The sequence below is a fragment of the Gadus morhua genome, chromosome 19 (genome assembly GCF_902167405.1).
Source record: "Gadus morhua chromosome 19, gadMor3.0, whole genome shotgun sequence".
Lineage (NCBI taxonomy): Eukaryota > Metazoa > Chordata > Actinopteri > Gadiformes > Gadidae > Gadus > Gadus morhua.
This window is the reverse complement of record NC_044066.1, coordinates 7119922-7146397: the sequence shown is the minus strand read 5'-3', so window position 1 is coordinate 7146397 and position 26476 is coordinate 7119922. Positions and strand designations below refer to the sequence as shown.

Here is a 26476-nt window from a genome sequence, read left to right as displayed (position 1 = left end):
AAATGTAACACAGGTGTGGCCTCTCGCGGATGCCAGAACGATAAAGATGACGTTCCTCGGTGGGCGGAGCTTATGTCCAGGCACCATGGATTCGGTAGGATCCGAGGTGAGTACGAGACCCGTTTACCACCGGTTTGAGAGATAAATCACCCGCTTACTTTTCCCGAAAACCAAACCGGGTTTGTTTTGAATACGGAGTCGGTGGTTTGGAGTCCGTGTCTTTCGTTAATTGAACCCCGAGCAACACAGAGCCGATTGCTTTTGTGTTGGACTGGAGGGCAACTGAATGTGTGCAGGAAGATGCTGCACCCGGGAATCTGAATCGGAAGAGGTTTTAGTCTTCAAAAACAAACGTTGAGTTCTCTGAATGCCCGTTCCGGGGTCCCGTCAGCCATCCACCTCTTCCAGCTCCAGCAGTAGTGTGGAATAAATCAAACGTGCGTTTTGGATACATTTTTGTTTGATGTGTGTACAGCCTGTGTTATTGAGGTGTTTAGTCGGCAGGACTTAGTGGCAAAGATGTATAGCTCAAATGGTTAGCTGCCTACCTAGTTAGCCGAGCCGGCTCACTTCTACCATAGAGCGATATTGTGACTGTTGAAGTTATTATCTGGTTTAACTACTTATGGTCCGAATAACGAATCAATGGGTTTGACCGGGGAAGCTTTAACATCAAGGTACACCAGATCAGCCCAGAATAGTATGGCATATGGCACCACTGGCTCAGATCCCTGCTATCTCCAGTAAAACATACATCGTTTTGAGATTTCGGTTTCGTATTGTCTGCAGATTAATTATCTTGCTATGGCTTTGTGTGTGAGTGTGTTCTGAAGGAATGTAAAAAAGAGCGCGTTTTGTATTGTCCAACCAAGTTGCTTTGTTGTGGCCAAGTTGGACTGCATGAGGAGCGAGAACGTGTTCGTTTGTTGATGTGAGGAACTGGTGGTCCGGTTGATCATCCTGTCTGCTGGGCAAACCTATGTCTTATCATCTGACCAATCATCTTATTAGCATTGACTAGAGCAAGACGCTACTCAGCCACGACTACTCTTTATTTCGTAAATATAACCTCGAATCTAATAAGCATCTGGATACTTTTTGAGGATATCATTTTGTAGGCTATGAGGTTTCTGCAAGTTTCCCCCAATGCTGTGAGTTATGTGTAGGACAATTAGGGTTTACCCATTATAAATAAAGTTGAGGTAAAAAACATCAATGCATCCAGTTTCGTCTTATAAACAGCCTCAACTCAAAATCGAGTCTTCTGATAATTCGATAGATTGATGATATGTAATACCCAGATGGAAAAAATGGAGAAGGGCGAGAAAGTATCACTAGGCTACCTTCTATCCAAGCATTGATCTATGGAAAAATACATTTGAAATATAAAGTACAAATACAAATGTATAGTTCACTTTAATATAAAAACGTTCATGCACTGGTCTGTTGTGTACGTTCTGCAGGTTCCATGAGACAAACACAAACCCTGGCTGTGACTCCCTCGTCATTCAGGAAGTGTAAAACATGTAGATGGCTCAACTTCCATGTTAAAGCAGCAGTATACCTTGCTTGCAGACTAAGTTATAACTGTTTATTTTACCAACACTATTTCTCCAATGTTGGTTTGGCAAAATAATTGTTAATGACATTTGAAACCCAGTGAATGAAATCCATCGGAGAATCCCTTGCATGTCCACACTTTTTGTCAGGAAGTAAAATAATAAGTAATTTGAATAGATGCTTGAGGAATTTGGTTAATGCACAGCTCAGCTACTATTTAGTAATTTAGCAGCAGCAAATCTAAAGTCCAACTTATTGAATTCAGATGTGTCATCAAAAGCAAGTATGAGATAAGCATCTGGTTAAGGATGCCTACGGATTAGACTCGGACATTGGGGTTCGAAACCTGAACCTTTCGGCTGGGAGTTAAACACACTAGCCTTAGACAATACTGACATTCTCTTAATGTGTCGTGCCTTGCGTTTTTTTTTAAAAATGAATGATGCCATCGTTAAAATGATATGGGGAACTTTCTCCTCTAAACGTAATTGTGTGAAAACCTGATCTTGGATGGGTCTTTTGGCTCTCCAGGTCAAAGACCTCCTCTGTCCACCACAACACATTTGGTTTCCCCCCCTGACATGGAGATGTGTGTTGTCTCCAAAGACTCCACTGTGATGTCTCAGCTTCCCTGAGAGCATTCATCCAAAGTCAGCTTCATTTGTCGGATTGGAATACAAGCTCACTTATCATGACCATGACCATGACCTAATCCAAAAGTATTCAGTCTTTTCCTGATGAAAGTCAAGAACTTCGTCTACTTGCTGTAACCAGAAACGGCTCAATCATCATTTATTAACTTATTTTTGATGACAATGTAGGCAGATCCTTTGGGGGAATTCTTTGGGTTACTGAACCCTGGAAAAAGTGGCAATGCTCAAAGAGGTTCTATGATCTTTCTAATTGTAGATTGTTGGAGATGTCAGAATTGTTTTGAATTTCCTCACAAGTGTTCATAGGTGAAAGAAGAAATTGCTCTTTGGCCCTTAATGATGAAATGCCAAACCTAACAAAAACTCATCCACTCCATACAAGCTAGTTGTTGCATTACATGGCTTCTAAATTGCATATTTTTTTTAACTCTTTCTATTGGGTTCATACAACGTACAATATTCAAATGAACGCTATAAATGATGTATTAGGGACTTAAAAATCCATAAGTACCTTCTTACCAGTAAAAAGATGTGTTGGTGTTTATCCTCAGAATCAAGAATATTTTCCGTGGAAGATGTCAATGCACTGCTTTAACAGGATTCATTTAAATACCTCAATATAACTATTCGGCATAACATGCTCTTCTTTTGTTCGGGGTTGACCGAACAGGACTTGGCAAACTACAAAGAACCAGAGAGCACTGAAAAAAGAGACAAAGTATAAATGATTAACCGAGAATTAACTCCATACACATTTTTCAAGGATTGTCATCACTTCCTACTTGAAACCGACCAACCCTGTTAATCAGGAATAGTAGCTTACCCATACTTCTTAAATCTAATTTGGCAACAAATTTGCTATTCCCCTCATGATTAAGTTTGATAGTCTTAGAGATTGAGAAGGTTGCTTGTAATTGAGACACCTTACTGGTTTCTTCCTTGAAGGGCTGGCTGGCTTCGACATGTTTTGTTTTTTCGCCCTGAGGACAATAAAAACATATTTCTACTGTCAGGACAGAGATCTACAAAGCCTTCTTGTCCACTCAGGGCTTCCGTAGCTTCTCTTGAATCATCAACTCTGGATTTAGTGTGTCCTCCTTCACGTTTTTTGATCTTCCCTCCTTTGTACGATCAGCAGCAATGTCTTTTGAGTAAGAAAAAAAGGAAAAGCATTTGGAGAAAAGATGGCATTTCGTTAGGCGCCTACTGAGCATGCTCGGGGGAGACGGTGTTGGAAGACAGACTCACCAGGTCACATGACCAGCAGGATGAATGTGCATGCAGGGGAAGAAAAGGAAGAAAAGGGAGGGAAACCGATCTGCTCTGAGGCTCATCATGGTCTCTCACTCTTCCACTCTTCTTCTCGCTCTTCCCTCCTCTCACTCTCACTCCTGCATGTGCACTCCGCCACCCTCTTCCTGTCTCTGACGTGCTCTGCTACTCAGTGGAGGCCATGAGAAGAAAGCAGGTATGGAGTCTCCTCATCCTCCATTGAGAGGGGAAGCGTTAGCCCCATTACTCTGCTGGCTTGTCAGGGTCTCCTCTGGTGGTGCAAAGGGCTGGATTCTGAGGCTATGGGTCTGTGGATGATGTCTGTTTTTGCATTGCCGTTTTAGGAACAGTATTTGCTTTCCTAAGAATTGTAATTTAATACCGCAGTTGCATCATCATCAGTTGATGAAAACATCCATCCTTGTCGAACCTGATGAGCAGGCCATGGTGCAGTGATAATCGCTCTGGGCCTTTCTGTTCCTGAGAGCAAATCGCTGTCAAGTGTCGTTGGAAGGGATTCGTAGCTTGGATTTGGTTGTGGTTTTTGGAAAGCAGTCAGCCACTGTGTCTTAAGGGGCAATGAAGGCCGGAATACAGGAGGGAACGAGGGGTGGCTGCTGGCTCTGTGGACATCTGGAACCATGCCCATCTGGAGGATTGCCTCACCTGAGATCCTCTCTTGGGTTACCTCGCTCTACCGAGCTGCTAGTCCCTTCGGTCCGTCTTTTCCTCTCCTGCGTGCCCGTGTGTCTTCTGAACCTCTCTCGGTCTCCAACCCCAGGAATGAAATTATTCAGGTGTAACATACTACCATTTCAGAAAGTATAAAAATAGGGAAGGCCTTTTCTCTGAGTCTCTGCTGGAAGCACTGTGTTTTCAGTAGATGAGGGGAATGAGGCACCAGTTCGGTTCTCTCAGACTGAACCTTCACTTTGATTGAGGAGAATGCAGAACAAAAGCAGACGCCATTAGTAATACAATTGAGATTGGATGGAAATGATGTGGGGAAGCTCTGTAGGGAGACTGTAATGGCACTCCTCATCAGGGTAGTGGTCAATGATCTGCCTGAAGGCTTCCTGTACTGCTTCTCTCTCATCTCGGTATCTGAATCACGCAGGCTGAGTTTAACCCGCAGGGTTTCGGCTCTGTATGAAAGGTTGACTCGGTGTACATGCATGTCTTGTGTCATGCATGTTTGTAGCCTTTCAGACGGACGTAACCGGACTAACAGATGGGCCTAACCCGGGGAGACCCAAATACCAACCCTATTTAGGGTTCTCGGTCTGTCCATGGTGTGGGCATTATTTAAACGATTTTTAAACTTGGATGTGATTGCCATATGACATAATTAAAGCACTTGATATTTCAACGTAATCTACAAAGGCTGTTGGTCCTGTCTTTTCTCGTATTTGTTTTGTAAAGCACCGCATTTCTATCTAGATACTCCTAACACTCCTTTAATGTGAATGCTGTGCCAACCAAGGGCTATCTGTACAGATGGGCTTGGAGTAGAACTGAAGCTACTTTCACTATCCCATGTAACCTAGTGTACCCAAGGCCTTTTATCGGTAATCTACGGGGGAAACCGGTGCAACTCGCACAGCAAGTCTGTAAACACTCTGGTTAGGAAATGGCGGAGATCTGCAGACAGCTCTATCATGCTCCCCTCCCCCACCTCTTCTTCTCTCTTTCATGGGTGCAGTTCCTCGGCCGGCCACTAGGGGGAGAACAGGGGAACAGTGGTTTCCTGTATGACTTTCTAAAACTCAGGAGCAAAAAGTGAACCTTGCATGGGTTGAATACATCCAATAGAAACCTTTCACCAGATGAGCCCTGTTGCCTGTTAGATGTCCATTGACAAGGGGACTCTGGATTAGACCTGAGCTGAAAGCTCTTGTGTTCTGCCTGTGTGAAGGGCATATCACTACTCTATTCTCTCTCTTGACTGAAAGGCAGGTTGTCACTCTCTCATATGCTGTGTATTTCCAGGAGCCTTGGTTTGAATCATGTTCAATGAGTGGATTGTCTGTTTTGGACTGTAGAGCAAGAGGTTCCCTCTCTTTCAAGCAGCAGCAGCAGCAGCTAGACTCGTTGTGCCTGAATCTCATTGTAAAGGCCTCTCCCAGATTTGTAATTGTGCACCCTCTAGTCTTAACTTTTGACAAATATAAATCGCAATACATGTACAATGTCTCTGAAAGAGTCTTTGGGAAGCTTGGGACTTAAGACGAGTTAAGCCAGGAGATGAAAATATAGGGACGGAAACCGACAGCAATGCTTGTACTGCATTGAGGCCTCAGAGAAAGTCCTGGTTTTGTTGGAGAGGCGGCTAAATAGGATCAGAATAGGATGTTTAACCAACTCATTTCCAATTGAACATTCTATTATTTTTTGCTTTATACAGACTTGATGAAGGAAGAATCTGTGGTATTGCGCTATTCACATGTTTGAAGTGCACATTGGTAACTCAGAGCAGGCCTTACGTTTTTAATCTTTGCATATATGCTCAAACTATATTGTGTTATCGGTATCAAAGTGTTCTATGGTTACAAGGTAAAAAAAAAAGTGTTTGTAGAGAAATATATAGGGTCCTGTAATTCACTGGTATTATGCACTCAACATTCAACCTCAAATGTTGAACGCAACCCCAGGTCACCTGCTGTGTAGCACTATTTTCTAATGTAGAGGCATTAAATGCTAAGGCACCAGAACATGCTTGGTACCCTAAAATGCTGACAAATGAGTTAAATAGACCCTTCTTGCTTTGAACATTGGTGCTAACTAATGATTGTAGAAGTAGACTGATAAGATCTACTGGCTGCTTTGACAAACAGGAAGAACAAAACGTCAGATCAGGATGTGTGCGTAACGTGCGTCTGGAGGTCAATGCTTCCGCGGGGCTAGCATGAAGTGGTCTGCTACTGGCAGGAGAGCAGAGGTGCTTTACTGCCTGACAGTTGCCATGGTTATCAGGGGAAGATGATGGGGAGACTTTTTAGTTTTTAGATCAGCCTTTCGGATGTCCCTCTTCCTCTAAAGATGAAAGGGAGAACTGGTTATGGTTGACGGTTAAGGGTGTGCTTTAGAAGCAACGGAGGATCGGTTCCAGTCGGTTGTCCAACGGTTATTTTTTTTTCAAGTGACAATGGAAATACACCTGGCCCCTTCTCATTTAGTTCCTTCCCTGTGGTTATTATCACATTGATGAAACTGCTGAAACAACGTACGTGTTATTTTTATTTACTTACTCATCGATTTGGCCCCAAGCCGGCTTGATCTGACTTGTTCTTTAAATGCACTTTTTTTTTTTTTAACACTGATGCTTATTATTCATGTTTGCTCATCTTTTTATTTTATGACTCTGCCTTTCAGCCAACTGGTCTGGCCAAGGGTGGTGTTGGCAAGGAGTCCTCCATCACAGAAGAAGAGATGGAGCCCCCAGCTGATGGCGAGATGAGGCTTGGTGAGTTGGAAATATCCTTCCATTCTGAGACCTTCAGTCGTGGCTTAAAGCCGCTCTCTAACTGTGTAACTCATTTACTGCATAACTGTACTACTAGGCATGTACTATGTTCAGACTATGTGCGTATCAGTGGAGGCTTCTCCATTTAGGAGAGGGAGGAAGATCCTCCTTAACATTTTTGAGGATAAGAAATGTCGATTGTTCAGACTACATTAATGAATTAATGCCCCTAAATAGGACTACTTTAATGCCTATGTATGTTATGTTAGTTTCCCTGGGTAAAGGGACATTAGCACCCCCTATCGCCTATTGACAATTAGGGCTTGTTCACACTAACTCCGTCCGTCGGCGGACCTCGTTGACTTTTCATGGGGCGCTCGCCAAATGCATTGTGGGTCCGTCCGTCCATTCGGCTCCGTGGGCTGCGTCAAAAAGTGGAGAAATTTTCTACTTTTCAGGCAGCGCCGGATCCGTCGGCAAATCAGATCGCGGTTATGCAAATGCACTCCACGCGTTTCCTGGATCCATTTTGCAATAACAAGCAGGAAGAAGCAGGAAAAATCCGCTGGTTATATTTTTTTAAAGAAATGCGGAATGATAGCATTGTTTTTAGTCAGATGGCCGAGGGCGTGTCTGACGTATGGGGGACTAGTCTCTGTAGACGCATACTGCAGCCAATCAAATCGCTTCCAGCCAATCAAATCGCTTCCAGCCAATCAAATCGCTTCCTGCAAAGCCGATGTGTGGATATAAATACAAAAGATGACACAAACAACGGGTGACTAAAAACAAGCAGGGCTACCCGCGGCCGGCCTGCGGAGGCCGGGCAGGGCTGCCGGGCTGCCGGCGGCCGGGCAGGGCAGCCGGCGGCCGGGCAGGGCTGCCGGCGGCCGGGCAGCCAGCGGCCGGGCAGCCGGCGGCCGGGCAGGGCTGCCGGCGGCCGGGCAGCGGAGCCCGCGGGGAGGGTTGACTTGATCATAAATGAAGTCCCGCAATCTTAATTGGCTTAACACCATGACCAAAATTCTGAAACATCCAGTAACATCCACATTTGCCTCAAACAATGTTAGGCTTGTTGTTCTTTTAATTGTTTGTTAATCTAAACGTTCTGTTTGATATTGTGGAAAGGATGTTGGTGAATGATTCAGAGCATGATGCATTTTAAATGGCATACTTTTAGTATTGTGTCTTTGTTTTTCTTAAAACAATTGTAGCTGAAAATAAACATAGCCAAATTACAACCAATAGCTTGAGTCATTGAGGGCAATAATAGGCCCAATGATAAGCCCAGATTTTTTTATTTAGTTTTAAAAATCAAGAATAGGCCTGATTTGACTAATTGGCTTTGCATCCTTTCCTTTTGCCTTTGTAGTCCAGTACATGCTGCCCACCAGCTTTCAAAATACAATGCTGCCACTGATTTCTATCAATTCACATAATTATCCCATCCTGCTATTTTTTAGTTCTGCAAAACACCCTGAAACAACTTGAGTGTCACACTTATGCCACAATAGGCCGCTATCGGTGCAAGCAGGCCAATGGCAACCAAGCACGCAGTCCTTCCTCCCTAACCTTAAAAACCACTATCCGCCACTGGTGCGTATGTCTTTCTTTAAAGCTGCCTTCACATGCATTTTAGGGGGGGAATTCCCTGTAGGGATTGAGCCAATGGGTTGTGGTTGGGCAACTTCATCGTTAACAGAAGTGATAGCTTCAGTGCAAACATGTTTAACGAAAAAATGTCTTGTGTCAAAAAGTAATCAATTGTATCCAACAGGGCGAGATCACGAGGCAGCTAGCAGACTCTCCCCGTCTTCCCGACCCGAGACCTTGCTCAACGGCATGGAATTGGACCACGGACCCAAGAGCGCGACCCACTGCTTCTCCGCCGGCCCCGTCTCGTTCATCAGCGGCAACGGAACGTCCCACCTGGTCGCCCCGCACGGCTCGGTCGTCGGCAGCAATGGGTTTATCCTGGACAAACGGGGTGGGGGGGGGTCAACCGATGGCGGGATTTCCCCATGCAGGACTAACTGGCTCCCCCCCGGGGCCACGCTAACGGCACACTCTGCCAAATCCCCCCCCCCTCCCGTCTCCCCCGTCCACGCAAACAGCTCGGACGCCTGGCAGAGCGATGGCGACGCTGGGATCGGGTCGGGACGCCGGACGCCAGAGACTACAAACGTCCCGGGCCTGTCCGCCACCTCGACCGGCACTCCCCCACCGCCCGTCACTATCCACAGAGCCCGCAAGACCATGTCCCGACCTGCTGTCAGCCTGGCGCAGAAGGTAAACACAGTACAGGGATAACCAGGCCTGTAGCCGCACCACTAATGGATAGTGTAGGGTGTTCTACTCCCAAAGGTCTGCTGCAAGACCGTTTCCAGATCTGCGATCAGGTCGCAAAAGGTCCGCTAGAGATTATGAGACCTGATGTCAATGATACCAAGCACCACCGTCTAAAACTAAAAGAGTAGGAAAATAAAAGTGGAGTCAAAGTCCATTGAGATAAGGCCAGGATGGTCTAATGGGTAGGATTTTCAGGGTAATGGGTCCAACCAACATGTCCGCAGCCTACATATACCCCTACCATTGAGCGAGGTTGTCTTGCGATTCCAACCCAGTGACCCTAAAGTTATCTTTGGTTTCCGTCCTCTGCAGCTTCTCAACAGGGAACGGAGGGAAGCACACTGTGTGAGGCCGGAGGTCGAGAGCGTTGAGATGGACTCCCACCTCCAGCCTCCCCTCCACCACCAGCTACCTCAGAGCCCAGAGGAGACGACTCCATGTTCAGCCCCGACCACCTCCTCTTCCCCGGCCACTCCTTCACCACAAGCGCCAACCACCTCCTGCGACGACAAGATCCCACTGGGTTAGACTGCACAGTCTAGACTAGAGCACGCACCACAGCACCACAGCCCCAAAGCCTCCCTGGGTTCATAAAGACTGACACTGGGAATATTCCGATGGCCGAATACGACGAGAGAGTGCAAGTATCGTTAAATCCTTTAACTTTTGCATTCTGTTTTCAGCGTCTCAGGCTGGGGTGTGGAACTACCGCAGGAAGAAGAGGAAAATGGGCACCTACACCCTCATTCCAAAGAAGAAGAGGCGAATTATGAAGCAACGGTCGATCCGGGAGATGTACAGACGGATAAACAAACCGGTTCCCAATCCCCAGGTCTTTGCTCCTGCTGTTTAATACGTTTGCATGAGTTTATAGCTACTCACACAAAACAGGTTTTAGATGAACAATCCTACATCTGATAAAAGCTGAGCTCAAAATCAAACGAAAAGGGCGTTCTTCTTTTTGCTTTTCTTTTAAATGCGTAATTTACTATCAACAGCAAACACAAACTCGGCAATCATTAGTAAACTATAAAAAAAGGGAAGCTTTGAATCAAAACTGTCCAGTCGGCTTAGGCGGTTACTATTTTTTTATGCCTTCATACCCTACTGACATTTCCCGGGTATACGGTATCTGACGGTATTTGTGTTAAAAAAGCTAGAGCTGAGCTGCTGGTGATAGAAGTCATTGTAGCATGTATGACGTTGGCTAGCCTACAATGCTGTGTCTTGTATGCAATTAGCCAAATTCGAAAGGTTTTGCTCTTTTATTCTGCCATCATTATCTATTTTGTCCGTACTTGAATGTCAGTACATTCTTTTTTCATTTTCTTTCTATTTACTTATTTCATGCGTTTGAATTCTTCTCTCCATCTGGTAGCCAAAGGAGGAGAAGGGTTTGAATGGAGAGAGGATGGAGAACTCTGAGGACGAGTCTGAGGAGATGTATGACTGGGATGAAGAGGAGCAGGACGAGGAGGAAAATGGCAAGAGCTCCCAGGACCTGAGCAGCACGTCTGAGCCCGTCTCTCAGGTTGGCGCAAAAAATACATCGGTTGTCTTGATAAGTCACCACATTTTACAATGTTGTGAAATGCCTGGTTCTCAGTTTTTACAAGCAGTTGACTCTGCAAGGTTTAATTCTATGCATTATATTTCCTTGCTTATTGAGGCCTGTGTTACTTTGTGATATGAATATGCATTCCGCTGTATGTGGTGTTAACTGTCTGTTTTTCCTTGGTGTGATACAACAGGGGGAAGACCAGGAGACTGAGGATTCAGTGGAAGAGGAGGGAGAGGAAGACGATACAGAGTCAGACTTGGTATGTTCAGACTTCTACCTGGCATCTTTAGAGCCCTCTACAAATGATACTACTTGTGACGCAATGCTCCCAATGCTCAATGGGAATGCGTCCCGAGTACGGCTTGCACCATGTTTAAAGGGAGTCAAATGCTAACCCTTTCGTGCTGTTCTACCATGGTGTTTGTTTGTCAGTCTTGTAATGGGACCTATTTTGAAGGGGGGTTCTTAGGTTAACCATCAGATGGCACTGTGCTTTTGTTCAAATGATTAATCTCCACCTCAGAGCTCTGAATCCAGTCAGAAGAAGAAGAAGATGCTGAAGAAGAAGATAAAGCCAGACAGTCCCTGGCTAATACCATCCAGGATATTGAAAAAGACTAGGGTCAAAGGTAATGTTTTACAACTCAACTTTCACAGTTTATGAACAACATGGAGGATTTGGTTCTTGGTTGGCTTTGGGTTTTTCTACCTGGGAAGCGGACCTACTTGCCAAAGAAGGATTCTGTCATCAACGATGATTGGAATTGATGCTTGTATATTAAATGTTGTGTACTTTTCTAGTCTAGTCATGGTGTATCCTTTGATATATTTATGATTAATGGTCAAGGGTTGGTAGTGGTGTAGTTTGACGTCTCCTTGGCCAGAGGCCTTGCTCAACGGCACAGAATTTGACTGTGGTTCACCGTTTTGACCTCTTTCCTTCCAGGACCTGAAACCCAAGCCCTGTCCCAGGCCTCATCCCTGGCCCAGGCTGACTCCCTTAGAGGGTACACCAAGATCCTCCCCAAGCCTTTTCACCCCAAGGTCCCAGAGAGCCTCTTACCCTTCCAAAACGCTGGTGAGAACCTGCTCCAGGTCCTCTGATATACATGCAAAGGGAATGTTTACTCTGTCTGTAGTGGCTGATCTACTCAGCGCATCAAATCTACTCGAAATCAACACAAAAATCTATGTGTACCATCTCTGTCAAATTGGACTCTGGCCAAAGTAAATCCTAAGGGTTTAGATCAGACGTATTGTGGCTATGGCAACATAACAAGGGTTGGGGGACGATCCCATTCCCAAATTAGCAACACTCACCAGCTCGTTTTTGGCATGTATCTGGGTTCACCTCGGAATACAGAGCCTTTTGAAAGACAAGACAGAATGGTAAAGATACATGTGACACCTGTCACTGTAGTGCGACACGTCCTGAAGGCCTACCCCGTACCCCCCCCCCCCCCCCCCCCAGGCGTCTCCAGGTCGTCCGCGGTGGCCGACTGCCTGGCCCAGGAGATACCGCTGTGCAGCTGCCGCATGGAGACGCCCAAGAGCCGCGAGATCCTCATCCTGGCGGACAGGAAGTGCATGGCCACGGAGAGCGTGGACGGCCTGCTGCTGCGCTGCCAGGCGGCGGCGCTGAAGCACGAGATGATGCGTCCGGCCAACACGCTGCAGCTGCTGGTGCTGTGCGACGACCACCGCGCCGGCATGTTCGAGCACCAGTGCTGCCCCGGCTGTGGCTTCTTCTGCAGGGCCGTGAGTAGCGCCGCGTTTTCACCTGACCCTGGCAGACCCAGGGCTATGATGAGCTATGAGGACTTGACTTGTACCACGCTTTACGTGCTAAATATGCCACTCTCGGCTCATCTGGAGTCATTGTAAGTTAGCCATTTAATAGGCTAGCTGCTAACGCAGAATAATAATGTATTAACCTACGCATCCGTGTGTCATTGCGACAGCCTACCCGGGGTAAAGATGTCCTAACCCCTTCAGCATTGCATGTGCTAAGTGATGCTAATGCTGATGCTCAAAAGCTGGGGTTGCGCCTGGGAGGGTTTGTGTGTTTCGAGGGTGGAGTGCGTTATCTTGGAGGAGAAGGAGATAGGGCTGTGTTCAGGGTCCAAAATTAACATCGGCCACCAGCCTATGGCTGATGGATTTAACCATTCGGCAGGTAAAGTGAAATGCAGGCTTACATGTCAAAATAACTGCCTGGCCATTTAAACTTCACGACAATGGTTATGAGACCTAGGTGTGTTGCAACTTGTGAACCACAGTTCTAATGTATTGCATATTCTGAGAGAAGAAGAAAACAATCCAGAACCTGCTTATAAGGTCTGGAACGGAGACTCGGACAACAGGTGTCTTTTTTTAACCCAGTCATGTTCCCTCGTTCTTGTCAAATATGAAAGAGAACGTGTGGTTCACCCCCCCACCACCCAACCACCTTCATGGTCAGAACTTAATGGAAGGTTTCCATAAAGTTCTGACCATGGACTTCTCTCTGCTCCCGTCCCAGGGGACCTTCATGGAGTGCCAGCCGGACCTCAGCATCTCGCACCGCTTCCACCGGGCGTGCGCCTCGGTGCTGAAGGGCCACAGCTTCTGCCCGCACTGCGGCGAGGAGGCGGGCAAGGCCAAGGAGGTCACCATCGCCAAGGCCGACACCACCTCCACCGTGGCCCTGGTGGTCCCCCAGCACCAGGGGCCCCCCACCCCTGGGGCCCTGGAGGGCCGCGCCGACACCACCACCGCCGACGGGTAGGTTGGTGGAGACCGGGGGGGGGGGGGGGGGTTGGAACGCAGTCGTGTTCATGGATGTGGCTGTTCATATCTGTGTGTTTGGTCTAATTGGCCATAATGTTACTTTAAAAAAGTAATTAGTTATAGTTACTCACTACCTGTTCCAAAAAGTAACTGAGTTAGTAACTAAACTACTTTATAATGAAAGTAACTAGTTACCAGGGAAAGTAACTATTTGCGTTACTGTAAGAACAAAAGTTGCTATATGGCAAAGAATTTGTGGTGGTGGAGGTGTTTTTGGCCACTAGCGCTGTAGATGCGCGTGTCGTTTTACAGTTCTTTACATGCACGTTCTTGCATTTGAACTTAATGAATTTGAAGTATTGATTATATCTCCACCTTGAAAATGCCAACTTTTCATCGGATTGCTCCGGACTAGCCATTTCTGCTAGGTGGGTGTGGGTGTGGGTGTGGGTGTGGGTCGGTGGCTCCGATTGGTTATCATGAATCTGCCTTAGCCAATCATAATCGCTTACCCGGTCTCCTCACTAGCAGTTTGTGTGTGGAGCCAGGGGTACGCTTATTTTTATTCAATCATTTCATAGTAACGCACCGCATTTAACGTTCAGTAATGGCGTTGTAACGACGGAAACAGTAATTAGTTAGATTAGCCCGTTACTAAAAAAATAACGGTGTTACCTAACGCTGTTCTTCTAAACGGCGTTAATACAAACACTTTCTTACAGTGCAGACATTCGTCTTTTATATTGTTATGATGCAAAAATCCCAGAGGATCTACAGGCTTATTTCACTTTAAAGTATTACCTCTAGGATGTAGTTGGATAACTGGGATGGAGTTGACGGTTCTCTTGTCCGGTCCTCCCAGCTCATCCTCTCTGGTGCTGAGTGCTGAACCTGGAGGCAGGGCAGACAGCTCTTTGTGCGTGGGTCCAGGAGACGGTCTGGACCGCTCCGCTCCCCCTGGTTGGCCCAGGATGAGACCACCTCTGGCTGGACCAGGCGTGGTCGCAACTCCCACGGCCGGGACCCCCCTGGGACCCCCCAAGGACACCCTGGAGACCATTCTCCAAGCCCTGGACATGGAGAAGTACGGATTACTGTTGTGGAATATTAACAACATCAATGATTACAATGGTCCTTGTCTTGGCAATTTCCTTTAACAGATATTGCGTCTAGGACAGATGAGATTTCTAAAGGCGAAAAGCACACCACACTTGTAGAACATGTATAAGCTAGGTTTAATGCATGCATACATTAGACTCCTCTCTAGCAGAGTGAGTCCATAATACAGTTTGACAGTTATTTATACAGTTTCAGATCCTTCCCACATTGCAGATGTCAATAATCAAGTCAGGTAATGTTAACCCATGTTCTCATCGAGCAGAAGAGTGCCCAAGAGGATGTCCTATCCCAGTGTTTCCCCCAGCACTGTATGGTTAAGGCGGCCGCCTTAACAACAATAGGGCCCCGCCTTGACTACCAATGTATAAAAAATATATATAATTTTTTAATGTATATATTTTCAACTATCATGCATTAACAATGTACAAATCTTTCGTAGGGAAAGAAAACATATTTCCATCAGGTACAATAAAAAAGATAAATAATGCATCGGTAATACTGTGCACAACAATAGTCGTGCCATGAAGCTTTTTTAATTGTATTGAAACAGCGGCATCAGGAGGTTGTATATATTATTGCGAACTGAAACCCTCGGTGAAGACTGCAGGGCTACGAGACCCCCCCCCACCCCCCCGGGTTTACATTTAGATGCCACTGAGGAACGTAGGACAGATGACCAGAGCGCAAGGGTTAACATTTTGACGACATCACTCACTCCAACGGGGAGGTGGCTGACCCAAGAACAAGGGTCAATACGTAGACAACACTGAGGAAAAGCAGGTTGACAAGACAATACACAGAATGAAAAACAAAGACTATATGATTAAAAGGTAGCAAAACATACGATTTTTCCATCAAATCCTTCATCATCAAAACCAGTGTGTGGGTTTTTGTATACGTTGTTGTTATTGTTGTTATAAATTAATACACTTTTTCTTCAACCAGGCCAAAGAAATTGCGGTTCCATCCGAAGCAGCTATACACCTCCGCCAAGCAGGCGGAGCTGAAGAAGGTGGTGCTGATGTTGGGTATGTTGGCACCACCTCCAAGTAGTCTAAATACATTCTGAGCCCAAAGTCTTACCAGTTCTCCAACTCATACGGGCTAGGGTCTGACCCCACTTATTCTGGTCAGTGGGGTCAGAGTAGCACCGGCTAGGGTCGATACTATCTCGTGACAAAAACGTGTTGCAAGTCCGAAATAGACTGTTTTCAGGTAGACAGAAATAGTCTTGACCACTTCTTCATCGCATAGACCGGTTTCTTACTTCCTGATAAAGTTCTCCCCTTCTCTCTGTATGTCACAGTGGACGGCATCGACCCCAACTTCAAGATGGAGGCGCAGAACAAACGCACTCCGCTCCACGCCGCCGCCGAGACGGGGCACGAAGAGATCTGCCACATGCTCGTCCAGGTACAGCTGGCTGAGGGCTAACGGATCATGAAAGCGTTTCTCTGATGACTACCCAGGAGATGCCGATTTACAGCAAGACACAACATATAGTCTCGTGGAGATAGTCAATTCTGTTCAATGTTTAAGGTTGAAGTTTTACTGTTTGAACTAATTGAGATGGTAAAATGATTTTATATTTGGTATACACACGCATGGCATACAGCATGCTATAATAACTGGGCACAGGTGTTTGTTTTCATACATATAGTCAGTCACTCACGAAGCACTGCTAAAGCTGTGCCTCCTGTGTGTCCAGGCGGGGGCTAACCTGGACATGTGTGACGAGGACCAGAGGACTCCCCTGATGGAGGCGTGTGAGGGGAACCACATGGAGACGGCCCGGTACCTGCTGAGGGCGGGGGCCAGCGTCACACACAAGGTACACGGGGGTCTCCAGATGGGTTATTTGACATGGTAGCGCAGGCGCCCCCTCTCAGGCAGTCACAGGGTGGGGGGGATGTCCGAATAGGTTTTGGGAGAACCGTGATACAAACAGTATACACAAGGCCTTTTAGGGTACTTGGTGTAAGAATCAGAAATTCCCTCTCATTACCACCCCCTTTGGCCTTCAGGGAACTGCAGCCTGGTCAAGCTTGCAAATTGAGGGTTGCGACGATGGGACTGGCGTTAGGGGATATAAGCATTTAAAAATAAAAGTTATAAAAAATCTGACGTTCATGACCTTGTCCCTTTTTCCCCGGGAAAATTGCCCACTTCAAATAACATAGAAAGCTGTTCTAGCAATGGAGAGAGAGACAGTGAACGTGTCATTTTAAGTTCAGTTACTTCCTGTTAATATATTGTTGGTTTAAAGTAATTTTATGCATGTGAAACCCTACACTTCAATAATAATTTCCAGAAAAACTATCTACACCAGCCGTAACCATTTACAGGAAGGCTTTTAGACATGGGCTATTCACGTACCGGTACAGATTGAAGGCGTGAGCGTTTGTGGTTTAACAGTTTTTGACTTGTGGTTCCTCAGGACGTCGAAGGCTTCACGTGTCTCCACCTAGCGGCGAAGTCGGGGCACTACAGGGTGGTGGAGTACCTTCTCTCCACCCAGCTCATCGACATCAACTGTCAGGTACGCATTTTCAACATGACACAATGGGACTCTGAACCTTCCATGAACCCACGAACACTGACTACCAAGGTTCTGTGTCTGGAACTAAATCTTTCAATTGTCTTTCTTTTTTTTCTCCCTGTTATTTTTGGAGAATCAATTTTCTTAGATAATCAAAATCAGAAGTAATTCTCATACCCATATTATTTACATTGTTAATTTTTTCATCATCATTCATTCCTTTTATTGTCTTGGTATCTTTTTGGGTCCCCACCATTTCTACCGTTGATATTCTGATTCTAATTCTTCCACGATATTTCCAATGCGTTTCCTCCAGGACGACGGTGGCTGGACGGCTATGATCTGGGCTACGGAGTACAAACACCTGGACCAGGTGAGGCTGTTGCTGTCCAAAGGAGCCGACGTCAGCATCAGAGACAAGGTGGCCATTTTAATCCCTTCATTCTATAGACATGCATACATTTTATGCTTTCTTGCTAAATAGTGTTTTTGATGTTGACATACATTTGTATATTATTTTCTTATAATTTAATAAATAGATACTTAATTTTTTCTTTTGCCAGATGTTTACAGTTTTTTGCCTTTATGTTTGCTATTTTAATGCTTAAATCTTTTTTGTATGGACATATTGTGGCTCCTGTGATTTTGATGCTATACATGCATGCAGTTATGGTTCATCCTGCTATCTATCCATGGTAGTCATACCGTTCATATGAAAGTCTGCACAATGTATTTCCCCGAATGTCCTGGTTCCCACCAACGTTGTCCTCACTTGCCCTCCACCTGCCTGCGATCGGATGTGCGTGTGTATCTTGTTGTACACCATTGATCAATGAAACGACGGCCGTGTGTCCCCTGTCAGGAGGAGAACATCTGCCTCCACTGGGCGGCGTTCTCCGGCAGCGTGGAGATCTCCCAGCTGCTCATCAAGGCTCACGGAGAGCTGCACGCCGTCAACATCCACGGGGACTCGCCACTGCACATCGCCGCACGCGAGAACCGCGTCGAGTGTGTCATGTGAGTCTTTATTTAAAGGAGATATGTTATGTTATATATGATATATATATGTTACGTTTTCATAGCAAGTAAACATAGTATCTGAGTTCTAGAAAACATGTTTTTGATGCCGTTTGCTGGAAATAGCTTTTAGGAAAAAGAAATCTCTCCTACCACTATTCCCCTCAGTTTCAGTCCCTTCAGAATGCGCTGTTTCTGGTGTCTGTAGCTTTCATGCAAATGAGCTGCTGCCCATTGACCAATGAATACAACTGTATTTGAAATTCGCCAAAGATCGTGGCATCATACCTGTCTGGAAGCCTCTCAGACACGGTCAAAATTACTATGTTGAAGATCGTATGAGACAAATTACCATGTTTAAAAAATAAAATCCAGTCGGGCTGTCAGAGAGTGGGCCGTGGATTTAGCGCTACTTAGCGTATATATTTATCGAGACATTTATTGTAATCGTTCTACTACACGTGGTCATTACACTGTCACGCTGTAATTTTCTTAATCCGTATTCACACAGTCCCAGCGCGGCCTACATATCTCCATTTTACTTCATTAACACTTCAATCCATCACACATTACGTTCAATGTGCATTAGGATGTTGCTCAAGGGTTTGGATTGTATAAGGAGGGGAATATAATGAATTGTGTGTTTTTATTGATATGATACAATTAAAAACTTCAGGTATTTGTCTTTTTATTTTTATTTGTCTTAATTTTTTTGTACTGGGCTAATAGCAGAAACCAGACTATGCATAGCGCTCACTAAATCCAGTCAGGGGATGTCGATCACCCTGTGTTACTTTGTGGACCCAGAAGGTTACAGTCGGCCACAGTGCCTTCTTTTGTTTGTTTTATTTTGTTTTATTTTCAATGTTTAGGCAGAAGCTTATTTCCACCAATCCTGCCTCGCTGCTAAGTAACTTATCGTTGAAAGTCTAAATGTAACGGGGGGCCAAAGGGATGTCGCCAATACACCTGATTAGAGGCGATTCTGTCCCACAGTCCAAAGCAGCCCATAATATTAACAACCAAGCCTGTTTTCTTGTTCTCCTCCAGGTTGTTCCTTTCCCAGGGGGCCAACGTATACCTGAGGAACCGCGAGGGGGAGACGCCCCTGGACTGCTGTGGCCAGACCTCCAAGGCCTGGCTCTGCCTCCAGGACAACCGCAGGCAGAGGCAGGCCCTGAACAACTGCCCCCCGGAGGACACCCAGAAGGTCCTCAACAGGTGGGTCCCCTGAACTCAATCGATGGATTTAGAATTAGAAAATGTTGCTGCGATTTCGGCCAAAGCGCGCTTGCTAACGCGCTGCTTGCTAACGCGCTGCTTGCTAACGCGCTGCTTGCTAACGCGCTGCTTGCTAACGCGCTGCTTGCTAACGCGCTGCTTGCTAACGCGCTGCTTGCTAACGCGCTGCTTGCTAACGCGCTGCTTGTTAGTGAGGGCTTGCTGGTGCTCACCTCTGCTGTAAGAATGCAACTGCAAGGATTAAAATGAAATGTTTCCAGCCTTGGTCTTGAATGATCAGCAATAACAAAACTTTCCACCTTTGGGTTTGAAGATGTCCAAGATGTTTTTTTAAGACTTTTTTGGGGTTTGTTCTGACCTGCCTAGAGGATCTACTGTTGGTATAAGAAGGAACTATTTGTCCACTTGTGAATTAAATGTTCTATTACCAGATGGCGCCTCATCTCCAGACATGCTGTCGCGCCTGGTCAAAACACTCTGGCTTCATATCCAATCATTTATAGTTTTCTATTCAATATTTGTACGGAAAACATTTTGTATTTGCATGGCCTGCTGACAAGCCGCTGGGGTCACTGTGAACTGCGTGGCCCAGGCCAAGAGGTTCATGCCCATGGGATCTAGAATCTTATCCCTTAGCAACAAGCTGCATATTTTCCTAGACCCTTCGAGGACCATTGTCCTTCAAATCATGCATACTTAAGTTCAGTTTTCCCCCCTCTGTTGCAGGAATGATTAGTTAGACACATTATTTTCTCTTGCTTGACATGCATATACAACATTAACATACCCACATACCACAACAACCTGTTTCTGACAAACTATGTGTAGCAAAGGCTGTTACTACACGCCAACCTGGTGGGTGTCACACTCCACCTAGGTGGCTTCCTTTGGGCTCCTCCAGACCAAAGACACAGGGGGGGTGGTGTTAAAAATCAGGTTCATTGCAAAGGTTTGTTAATGAACATGGCAAGGGTGCTCCGTTGCCATCCAGGATATCTCCCCAGTGTCTGGAGATGGCTGACTGATGACTGACCTCACCCAGAGCTAGACTCAGCCAGATGAGGTTGCTTAAACCAGCCATCATCCACACACACTCCCACTGTCCACACTATAAACTATACTTTTCTTCAAATAAGATTCTATGAATATGTATGTATGTATGTATGTATGTATGTATGTATGTATGTATGTATGTATGACGGCGGGCTCTGTCACATCATAACGTCCTTCTAACCGCGGCCACTTCCTGTTTCCTGTGCAGAGATGTTGCCAGGGGACACGAGAGGGTTCCCATCCCCTGTGTCAACTCTGAGGATGGACAGACGTGTCCAGAGAACTACAAATACATCCCTGTGAACTGCGTGACCTCGCCCATGAACATAGACCGCAACATCACACACTTACAGGTGAGCTTAACTAACACACAAACTCACTCATAACTACAGGTGAGCTTAACTAACGCACAACCTCACACACTTACATGTGAACCTAAATAACACACAACATCACACACTTACAGGTGAGCTAGACCAACACACAACCTCACAAACATACAGTAAGCTAGACTAACACACAACCTCACACACTTACAGGCGAGCTAGACTAACGCAGAACCTCAGAGATTGAAGGTGAGCCGGACTAACACACATCCGACATTTAGAGTTGAGCTAGATTAACGCACATCATCACACACGAACAGTTGAACTTGACTAACGCACATCTCACGCTGATGCGCGAGCTAGAGTAACACCCATCACCAGATTAAAATTGAGATGGTCAGACCCAAGCACTTACTGTACTGTACACGGCATACAATGTGCAGTAGTACGCCTAGGTTTCACAACAGACTCTATATTCTGTAGTTTGTCTAGCACTGCCCAAGGCCAGAGAACAGAATCTATTTTTTCTCCCTACATCAGCTAATAAAATCCACTAGCAGTCGGGCTCTAGTCCATACACACCCCTCCCCAACCCAGCAACTGCCTCTTTCTCATAGGGGCACGTCAGTCAGGTGGTTCCTCAAGTTGATCCGAGTCAGGGTTCCAGACCAAATTGCCTTTATATGACCTATTGCACACCTCTCTGTGCCCACTTAGTTCCCAGGCCCTGGCTCATTCTCCAGTGGAATTGGGATTGACTGGTTATTGCACATTTTTCTATATCCATACCAGTCTGCCATTTTTATATAAAAAACAAACAAACATACAACATAGGTATCTGCACTACTCTGTGAATAGTATACCTAAGTACATTGATTTAAGGGATGATGAAGCTTGCATTCAATTCCAGTTGGTTTAAAGAGGAACTAATTACTTCAAATCAAACAACCTGAACAATCAATTTTTCAAAAAATCACCAATGCTGGTGTCTTCTTGCCCCCGCAGTACTGCGTATGTAAAGAGGACTGCTCATCCAGCGTGTGTATGTGTGGACAGCTCAGCCTGCGCTGCTGGTACGACAAGGTGAGGAGCACTATCGGTGACTATCGGCCTGTGATACCAAAGTCCCAGCCAATGAATTCTCATTACTCCATAAATCTAATGGAGCCACTATTGTACTTATCATAATGTTCTGAAGTAGGTTAGCAGGTAGCGGTTTTGCCTCAGGCCCAACAATCTTTTACAGATAAAACTCGTTCTTCCGTGCTTCCTTCGACAAGGAGCGATGTAGAACTGAGGTTGTGTATTCCTACACTGTCCTTTTTGGCCCTATAGGCTGGCCGTCTGCTGCCAGAGTTCTGCAGGGAGGAGCCCCCCCTGATTTTTGAGTGCAACCACGCGTGTTCCTGTCGGAGGACCTGCAAAAACCGCGTGGTGCAGAACGGACTGAGGTACATCTGAACTTTGCAACAGGAATGCTCCTTAGACTGCAAACTATGCACGTTAAACCCTCAAAGTCCATCTCACACAATCCCATGCCGTTTCCTTTTGCGTCATGTTCTCTGGGTCCCCCGTTTGAAGGGAGGGTCCCCTTGTTTGTTGTTTACGTCAAGCAAATCCAGAAGGTCTATTCTGTTTACGTGATCTGATGGGCTCTCTTGTGAATCGTCCTCCACTAAAACACGAAGTACCCGTGGAAAAAAAAAAGTATATTTATTTTAATTTCTGTCCTGAATTATAGCGTGGCTAGTAAAGTCGTGTTTTTTTTGTACTACATCATCATCACTTTGATGGATTTAACTTTTCATTTAATGAAGTCATTTGTTTTCAGGATCAGACTGCAGCTGTTCAGGACCCCTAAGAAGGGCTGGGGGGTACGGGCGCTACAAGACATACCGCAGGGCACTTTTATTTGCGAGTATGTTTTTGTATTTGTACATTTTATGTAAAGCACAATAACTCAAACCCTACTTTTTGAAGTAACTCACGTAAATCTGTCCATCACTGATTCACTGTTAATCCTAACCGTTTTCTCCCAGGTATGTGGGGGAGATAATCTCAGAGGAGGAAGCTGAGATGAGAAAAAACGATACCTACTTGTTCAGCATGGACAACAAGGTACACACAGTCCTCATTGCAATTGATCGTTATCAACTTCCTTTATGTACCGGTACTTCTGTTTCTGGATAGCTTCATGGCAGTTTTATCCACCGGATGATCGCAACTGCACCTTGTTGATGTGTCTGTGTTGAGGTTGACACAATCAGCGGTGCTTCCGCACGACTTAATTCCAGTTTATGTCGCTTTCCCACTCTCCTTTTGCTGTCTCTCTCAATCTTTCACCTTTTCTCGCTCTCGTTCTCGCTCTCTTCTGTCTGTTTTCGATTCTCTCTTCCACACTCTCTCAGCCAAAGGACGTTTACTGCATCGACGCCCACTTCTACGGGAACATCAGCCGCTTCATCAACCACATGTGCGAGCCTAACCTGTTCGCGTGTCGGGTCTTCACCAGCCACCAGGACCTGCGATTCCCTCACATCGCGTTCTTTGCCTGCGAGAACATCAAGGCTGGAGAAGAGCTTGGGTAGGGTTTAGAAACCAAACGAGGATGGTGGGGGTGTTCACCCATCCCTACTGAAAGTTTCTAGGTTAATTCGGTCCGCCCGTCGATCTTTAAACATCCTTAAGTTAAACATCCTTAAGCTAGATGCCCTTTAATAACAAATGCCCTACACTACCATAGTGGCTCCACAGGACCTCTATCTTGATTATTCCCTTCACCTTCCATAGAACGGATCCAAGTTGATCGTTTTTAATAGTATAATTTAAATTGCAGCCATGCCTTTGATCTACTTATGATGTTCTCCACAGTTCAGTAGGTTTGTACCGTGCCTTTCACTCAGGTATCTACTCTGTTCCCCGGCCTTCTCAGGTTCAACTACGGTGAACTCTTCTGGGAGGTGAAGAGGAAGCAGTTCAGCTGTGAGTGCGGCTCTCCGAAGTGCAGGTACTCCTCAGCGGCCTTGGCCCTGCTGCAGGCCGACAGCACGCCGGGCGACCGGCAGCAGCCCAGCACTCTGCCCGACACCAGCTCTTCCCACGGCCCAGCCACCTGAACCCCCTGGAGAACCGGGGGTCCACCTCGAGATCCACCATCTAGCTGGAGGACCGGGCTACACCCGAAGAAGCCGTTTCTACCTTGACGATCCTGGATCTATCTGGAGGAACCGGGCTTTACCCGTAGATCCTGGTTCAGCCCGGACATTCTCGGTCCACCAATAGAACCAGGCTCTAGAGATAGTCTAGAGAACCTTGTCCTCACTCGTCGAACCTGGGTTCCACATTGACAACTCTACAACTTGGAGCTTAAAAACGTTGATCCCCACACGAAGAACAAACTGCTCCCTGTAGAAACTGTCCGGTTCCCAAGCCTGTTCTGCCGTGCTCACCACCAGCCACATTTATATGAATAGACACTCACCCATACATACATGAATGTACATGAATACATGTGTGTACTTTCTGACTCACACAGTAGAACATGAATACATGTACACATACATACACACAGATGGACTTCTTCACTCGCAAGACCTGTACAGTCAGCCTCTTCACCAACCCCCCCCCCCCCCCCCCCCCCCTCTGAAAATGATGGGCAATTGCCACAGGACTGTCAAGCCCATCCAAGACAGTTACGCACACAATCATATGCACAATTCACTTGTGCAAAAATGCACCACTACTTCACCATTCAAACTTGTGTAATATACCATTAGGGGGCAGTACAGACAAGCAAACCTAATCTATCTTTTTTTGTCAAATCCATCTTTTCAAAAACCTTTCTTGGGAGATGCATCTTTTTACCGTGATTACAATAGAAACTTTGTCCAAATTGAGTAAATCTATTTTCTTGTGGCCACAATTATGAAATTGGACTTTCAGAGGGATGGCATGTTTTTGATGAAGACAAGACAAATGGATGGGAGCAACTTGGTAGACGTCTATAGTTAATTAGCATGTACCATTCCATCTAGAGAGCCCTAGTCCTAGTGCTTGTATTCCTGAGTTTGTCTGAAGAAAAATGCTCTGAACTAGTCGATTTCAAAGATAAACAGTGGACTTCGAGTGGAATTGTGGAATAATGAAAAAGTTGTTGGCAAAGTTATCTATGCCTACTTCAGTTTACTGAAAAAAAGTAGCCTCTCAGAAAAAACATACCATTTAACCAAAATGCTGGATATGTTTTCAACAGGGGTTCACATTCTGCCATGGTATTAGAACATCATTTTGATAAAAAATCCTTTAAACTCGCCCCTGAAAATCAAGGTGTGTGGTGCTAACATTTTTGATGTCTCTTTGGCTATAGTTGGTGAAAAGGGGCATCTTGCTACGTAATATCAATTGACAATAAATATCAATTGACGGCAACCAATAGTTCTTGAATCAATAACTTTGCAACCGTTTGATCCCATTCAAGCAGTGATGAGCATGAAAAGGTGCTAAAGAAGCATTTTCTTTGGTTTCCATTTTATATTTTACTCAAGTGAATATAGATGTAAAATAACGTTTTGTATGTTACCAAACTCTTCATTTTTTTTTAACCTGTAGTTACTGTAGTTGGCCTGTTTTTAGTTATGTTAACAATGGCCAACCTGTCTTTGTGTCTTCAAATGGTATTAGTAAAGCAGTGACTCTTGTTGAATTGATTGCAGATAGACATTTAAAGAAAATAATTAATAAAAAATGCACTTCGGTTTATGTTCTGTTACATCTCTGGATCCTGTACCTATCATCTAATTAGTTGTACCTTTTTCAATAAATTTACTACTAATGCATCGATTGAAGTTGTGATTACTGCGATGGCCTCCACAATGTTTTGATTCTTGTGTAATCCTCTACGTCTTCTAATTAGTTGTGGTTTTATTGTCAGGGCTACCTGCATTGTTGCACAAAGCCCATTAGAAGAAGGATTATGCCAAACAAAGTAGTGCTGTAGTAACTATAATATAAACAGATTCATGTTTGCATTATCTGGAAGGTGATTTAAACTGCATGTGGAACTTATGCTCTAGCACAGCAGAATTTACATCGGATGTGTTAATGCTGATGCTGTCCGACATTATAGTGGTCTCACAGCTCTTTTTTTACACTGAGAAGGATCACTAAAGGATAAAAATACATTATCCTGAACCGACCCTTTAAAATTTGACAATCATTTAACTCACATTTTTTTCTGATTAATACCATTTAATATAAAACTCCTGACATATTAGTTTTGTTCCCCATTATAATACATGTGAACTACACACCCACTATTTAAGAAACTGGATCTCCCAGCCCATAGTCTACTAAGTGGGTCTATACACGGTCGCCAGCAATTTCATTTTGATTCGCTTGAGGCCAGCAAATGAAATATGGAAGCAGCTGGGCATCTTCTTTAATGAGTTCAAAATCTAGCAGCTGTTATCTAGCCCTCCTATCTATGTTGTATTTACAACTGCGGCAAAGCTCTTCCAAAAATGATACTGTACGGTAAAATCTCAAGAGTTCAAA

General features: G+C 45.3%; 1 protein-coding gene across 3 annotated transcripts; it reads left to right on the top strand.

Annotated features, from left to right (window-relative positions):
• Positions 1-54: 54 nt before the first annotated feature.
• On the top strand, positions 55-25762 carry ehmt1b (euchromatic histone-lysine N-methyltransferase 1b). 3 transcript variants are annotated; one of them, XM_030341861.1, is made up of 26 exons: positions 55-106; positions 6858-6948; positions 8726-9237; positions 9610-9820; positions 9981-10129; positions 10676-10828; positions 11049-11117; positions 11382-11487; positions 11805-11936; positions 12330-12616; positions 13380-13621; positions 14490-14711; positions 15692-15774; positions 16053-16159; positions 16455-16577; positions 17184-17285; positions 17602-17706; positions 18148-18302; positions 19353-19523; positions 20806-20950; positions 21929-22006; positions 22259-22374; positions 22755-22841; positions 22963-23041; positions 23332-23507; positions 23856-25762. In XM_030341861.1, exons 1-26 carry the CDS (start codon positions 86-88, stop codon positions 24037-24039), a joined length of 3906 nt encoding a protein of 1301 aa, XP_030197721.1. In that variant the 5' UTR covers positions 55-85; the 3' UTR covers positions 24040-25762. The 3 variants fall into 3 exon arrangements, with proteins under 3 accessions (XP_030197721.1, XP_030197722.1, XP_030197723.1); XM_030341862.1 differs by lacking the exon at positions 55-106 and adding an exon at positions 138-437 and having other exon boundaries at positions 23856-24106; XM_030341863.1 differs by lacking the exon at positions 55-106 and adding an exon at positions 6412-6708 and having other exon boundaries at positions 23856-24106.
• Positions 25763-26476: the final 714 nt, after the last annotated feature.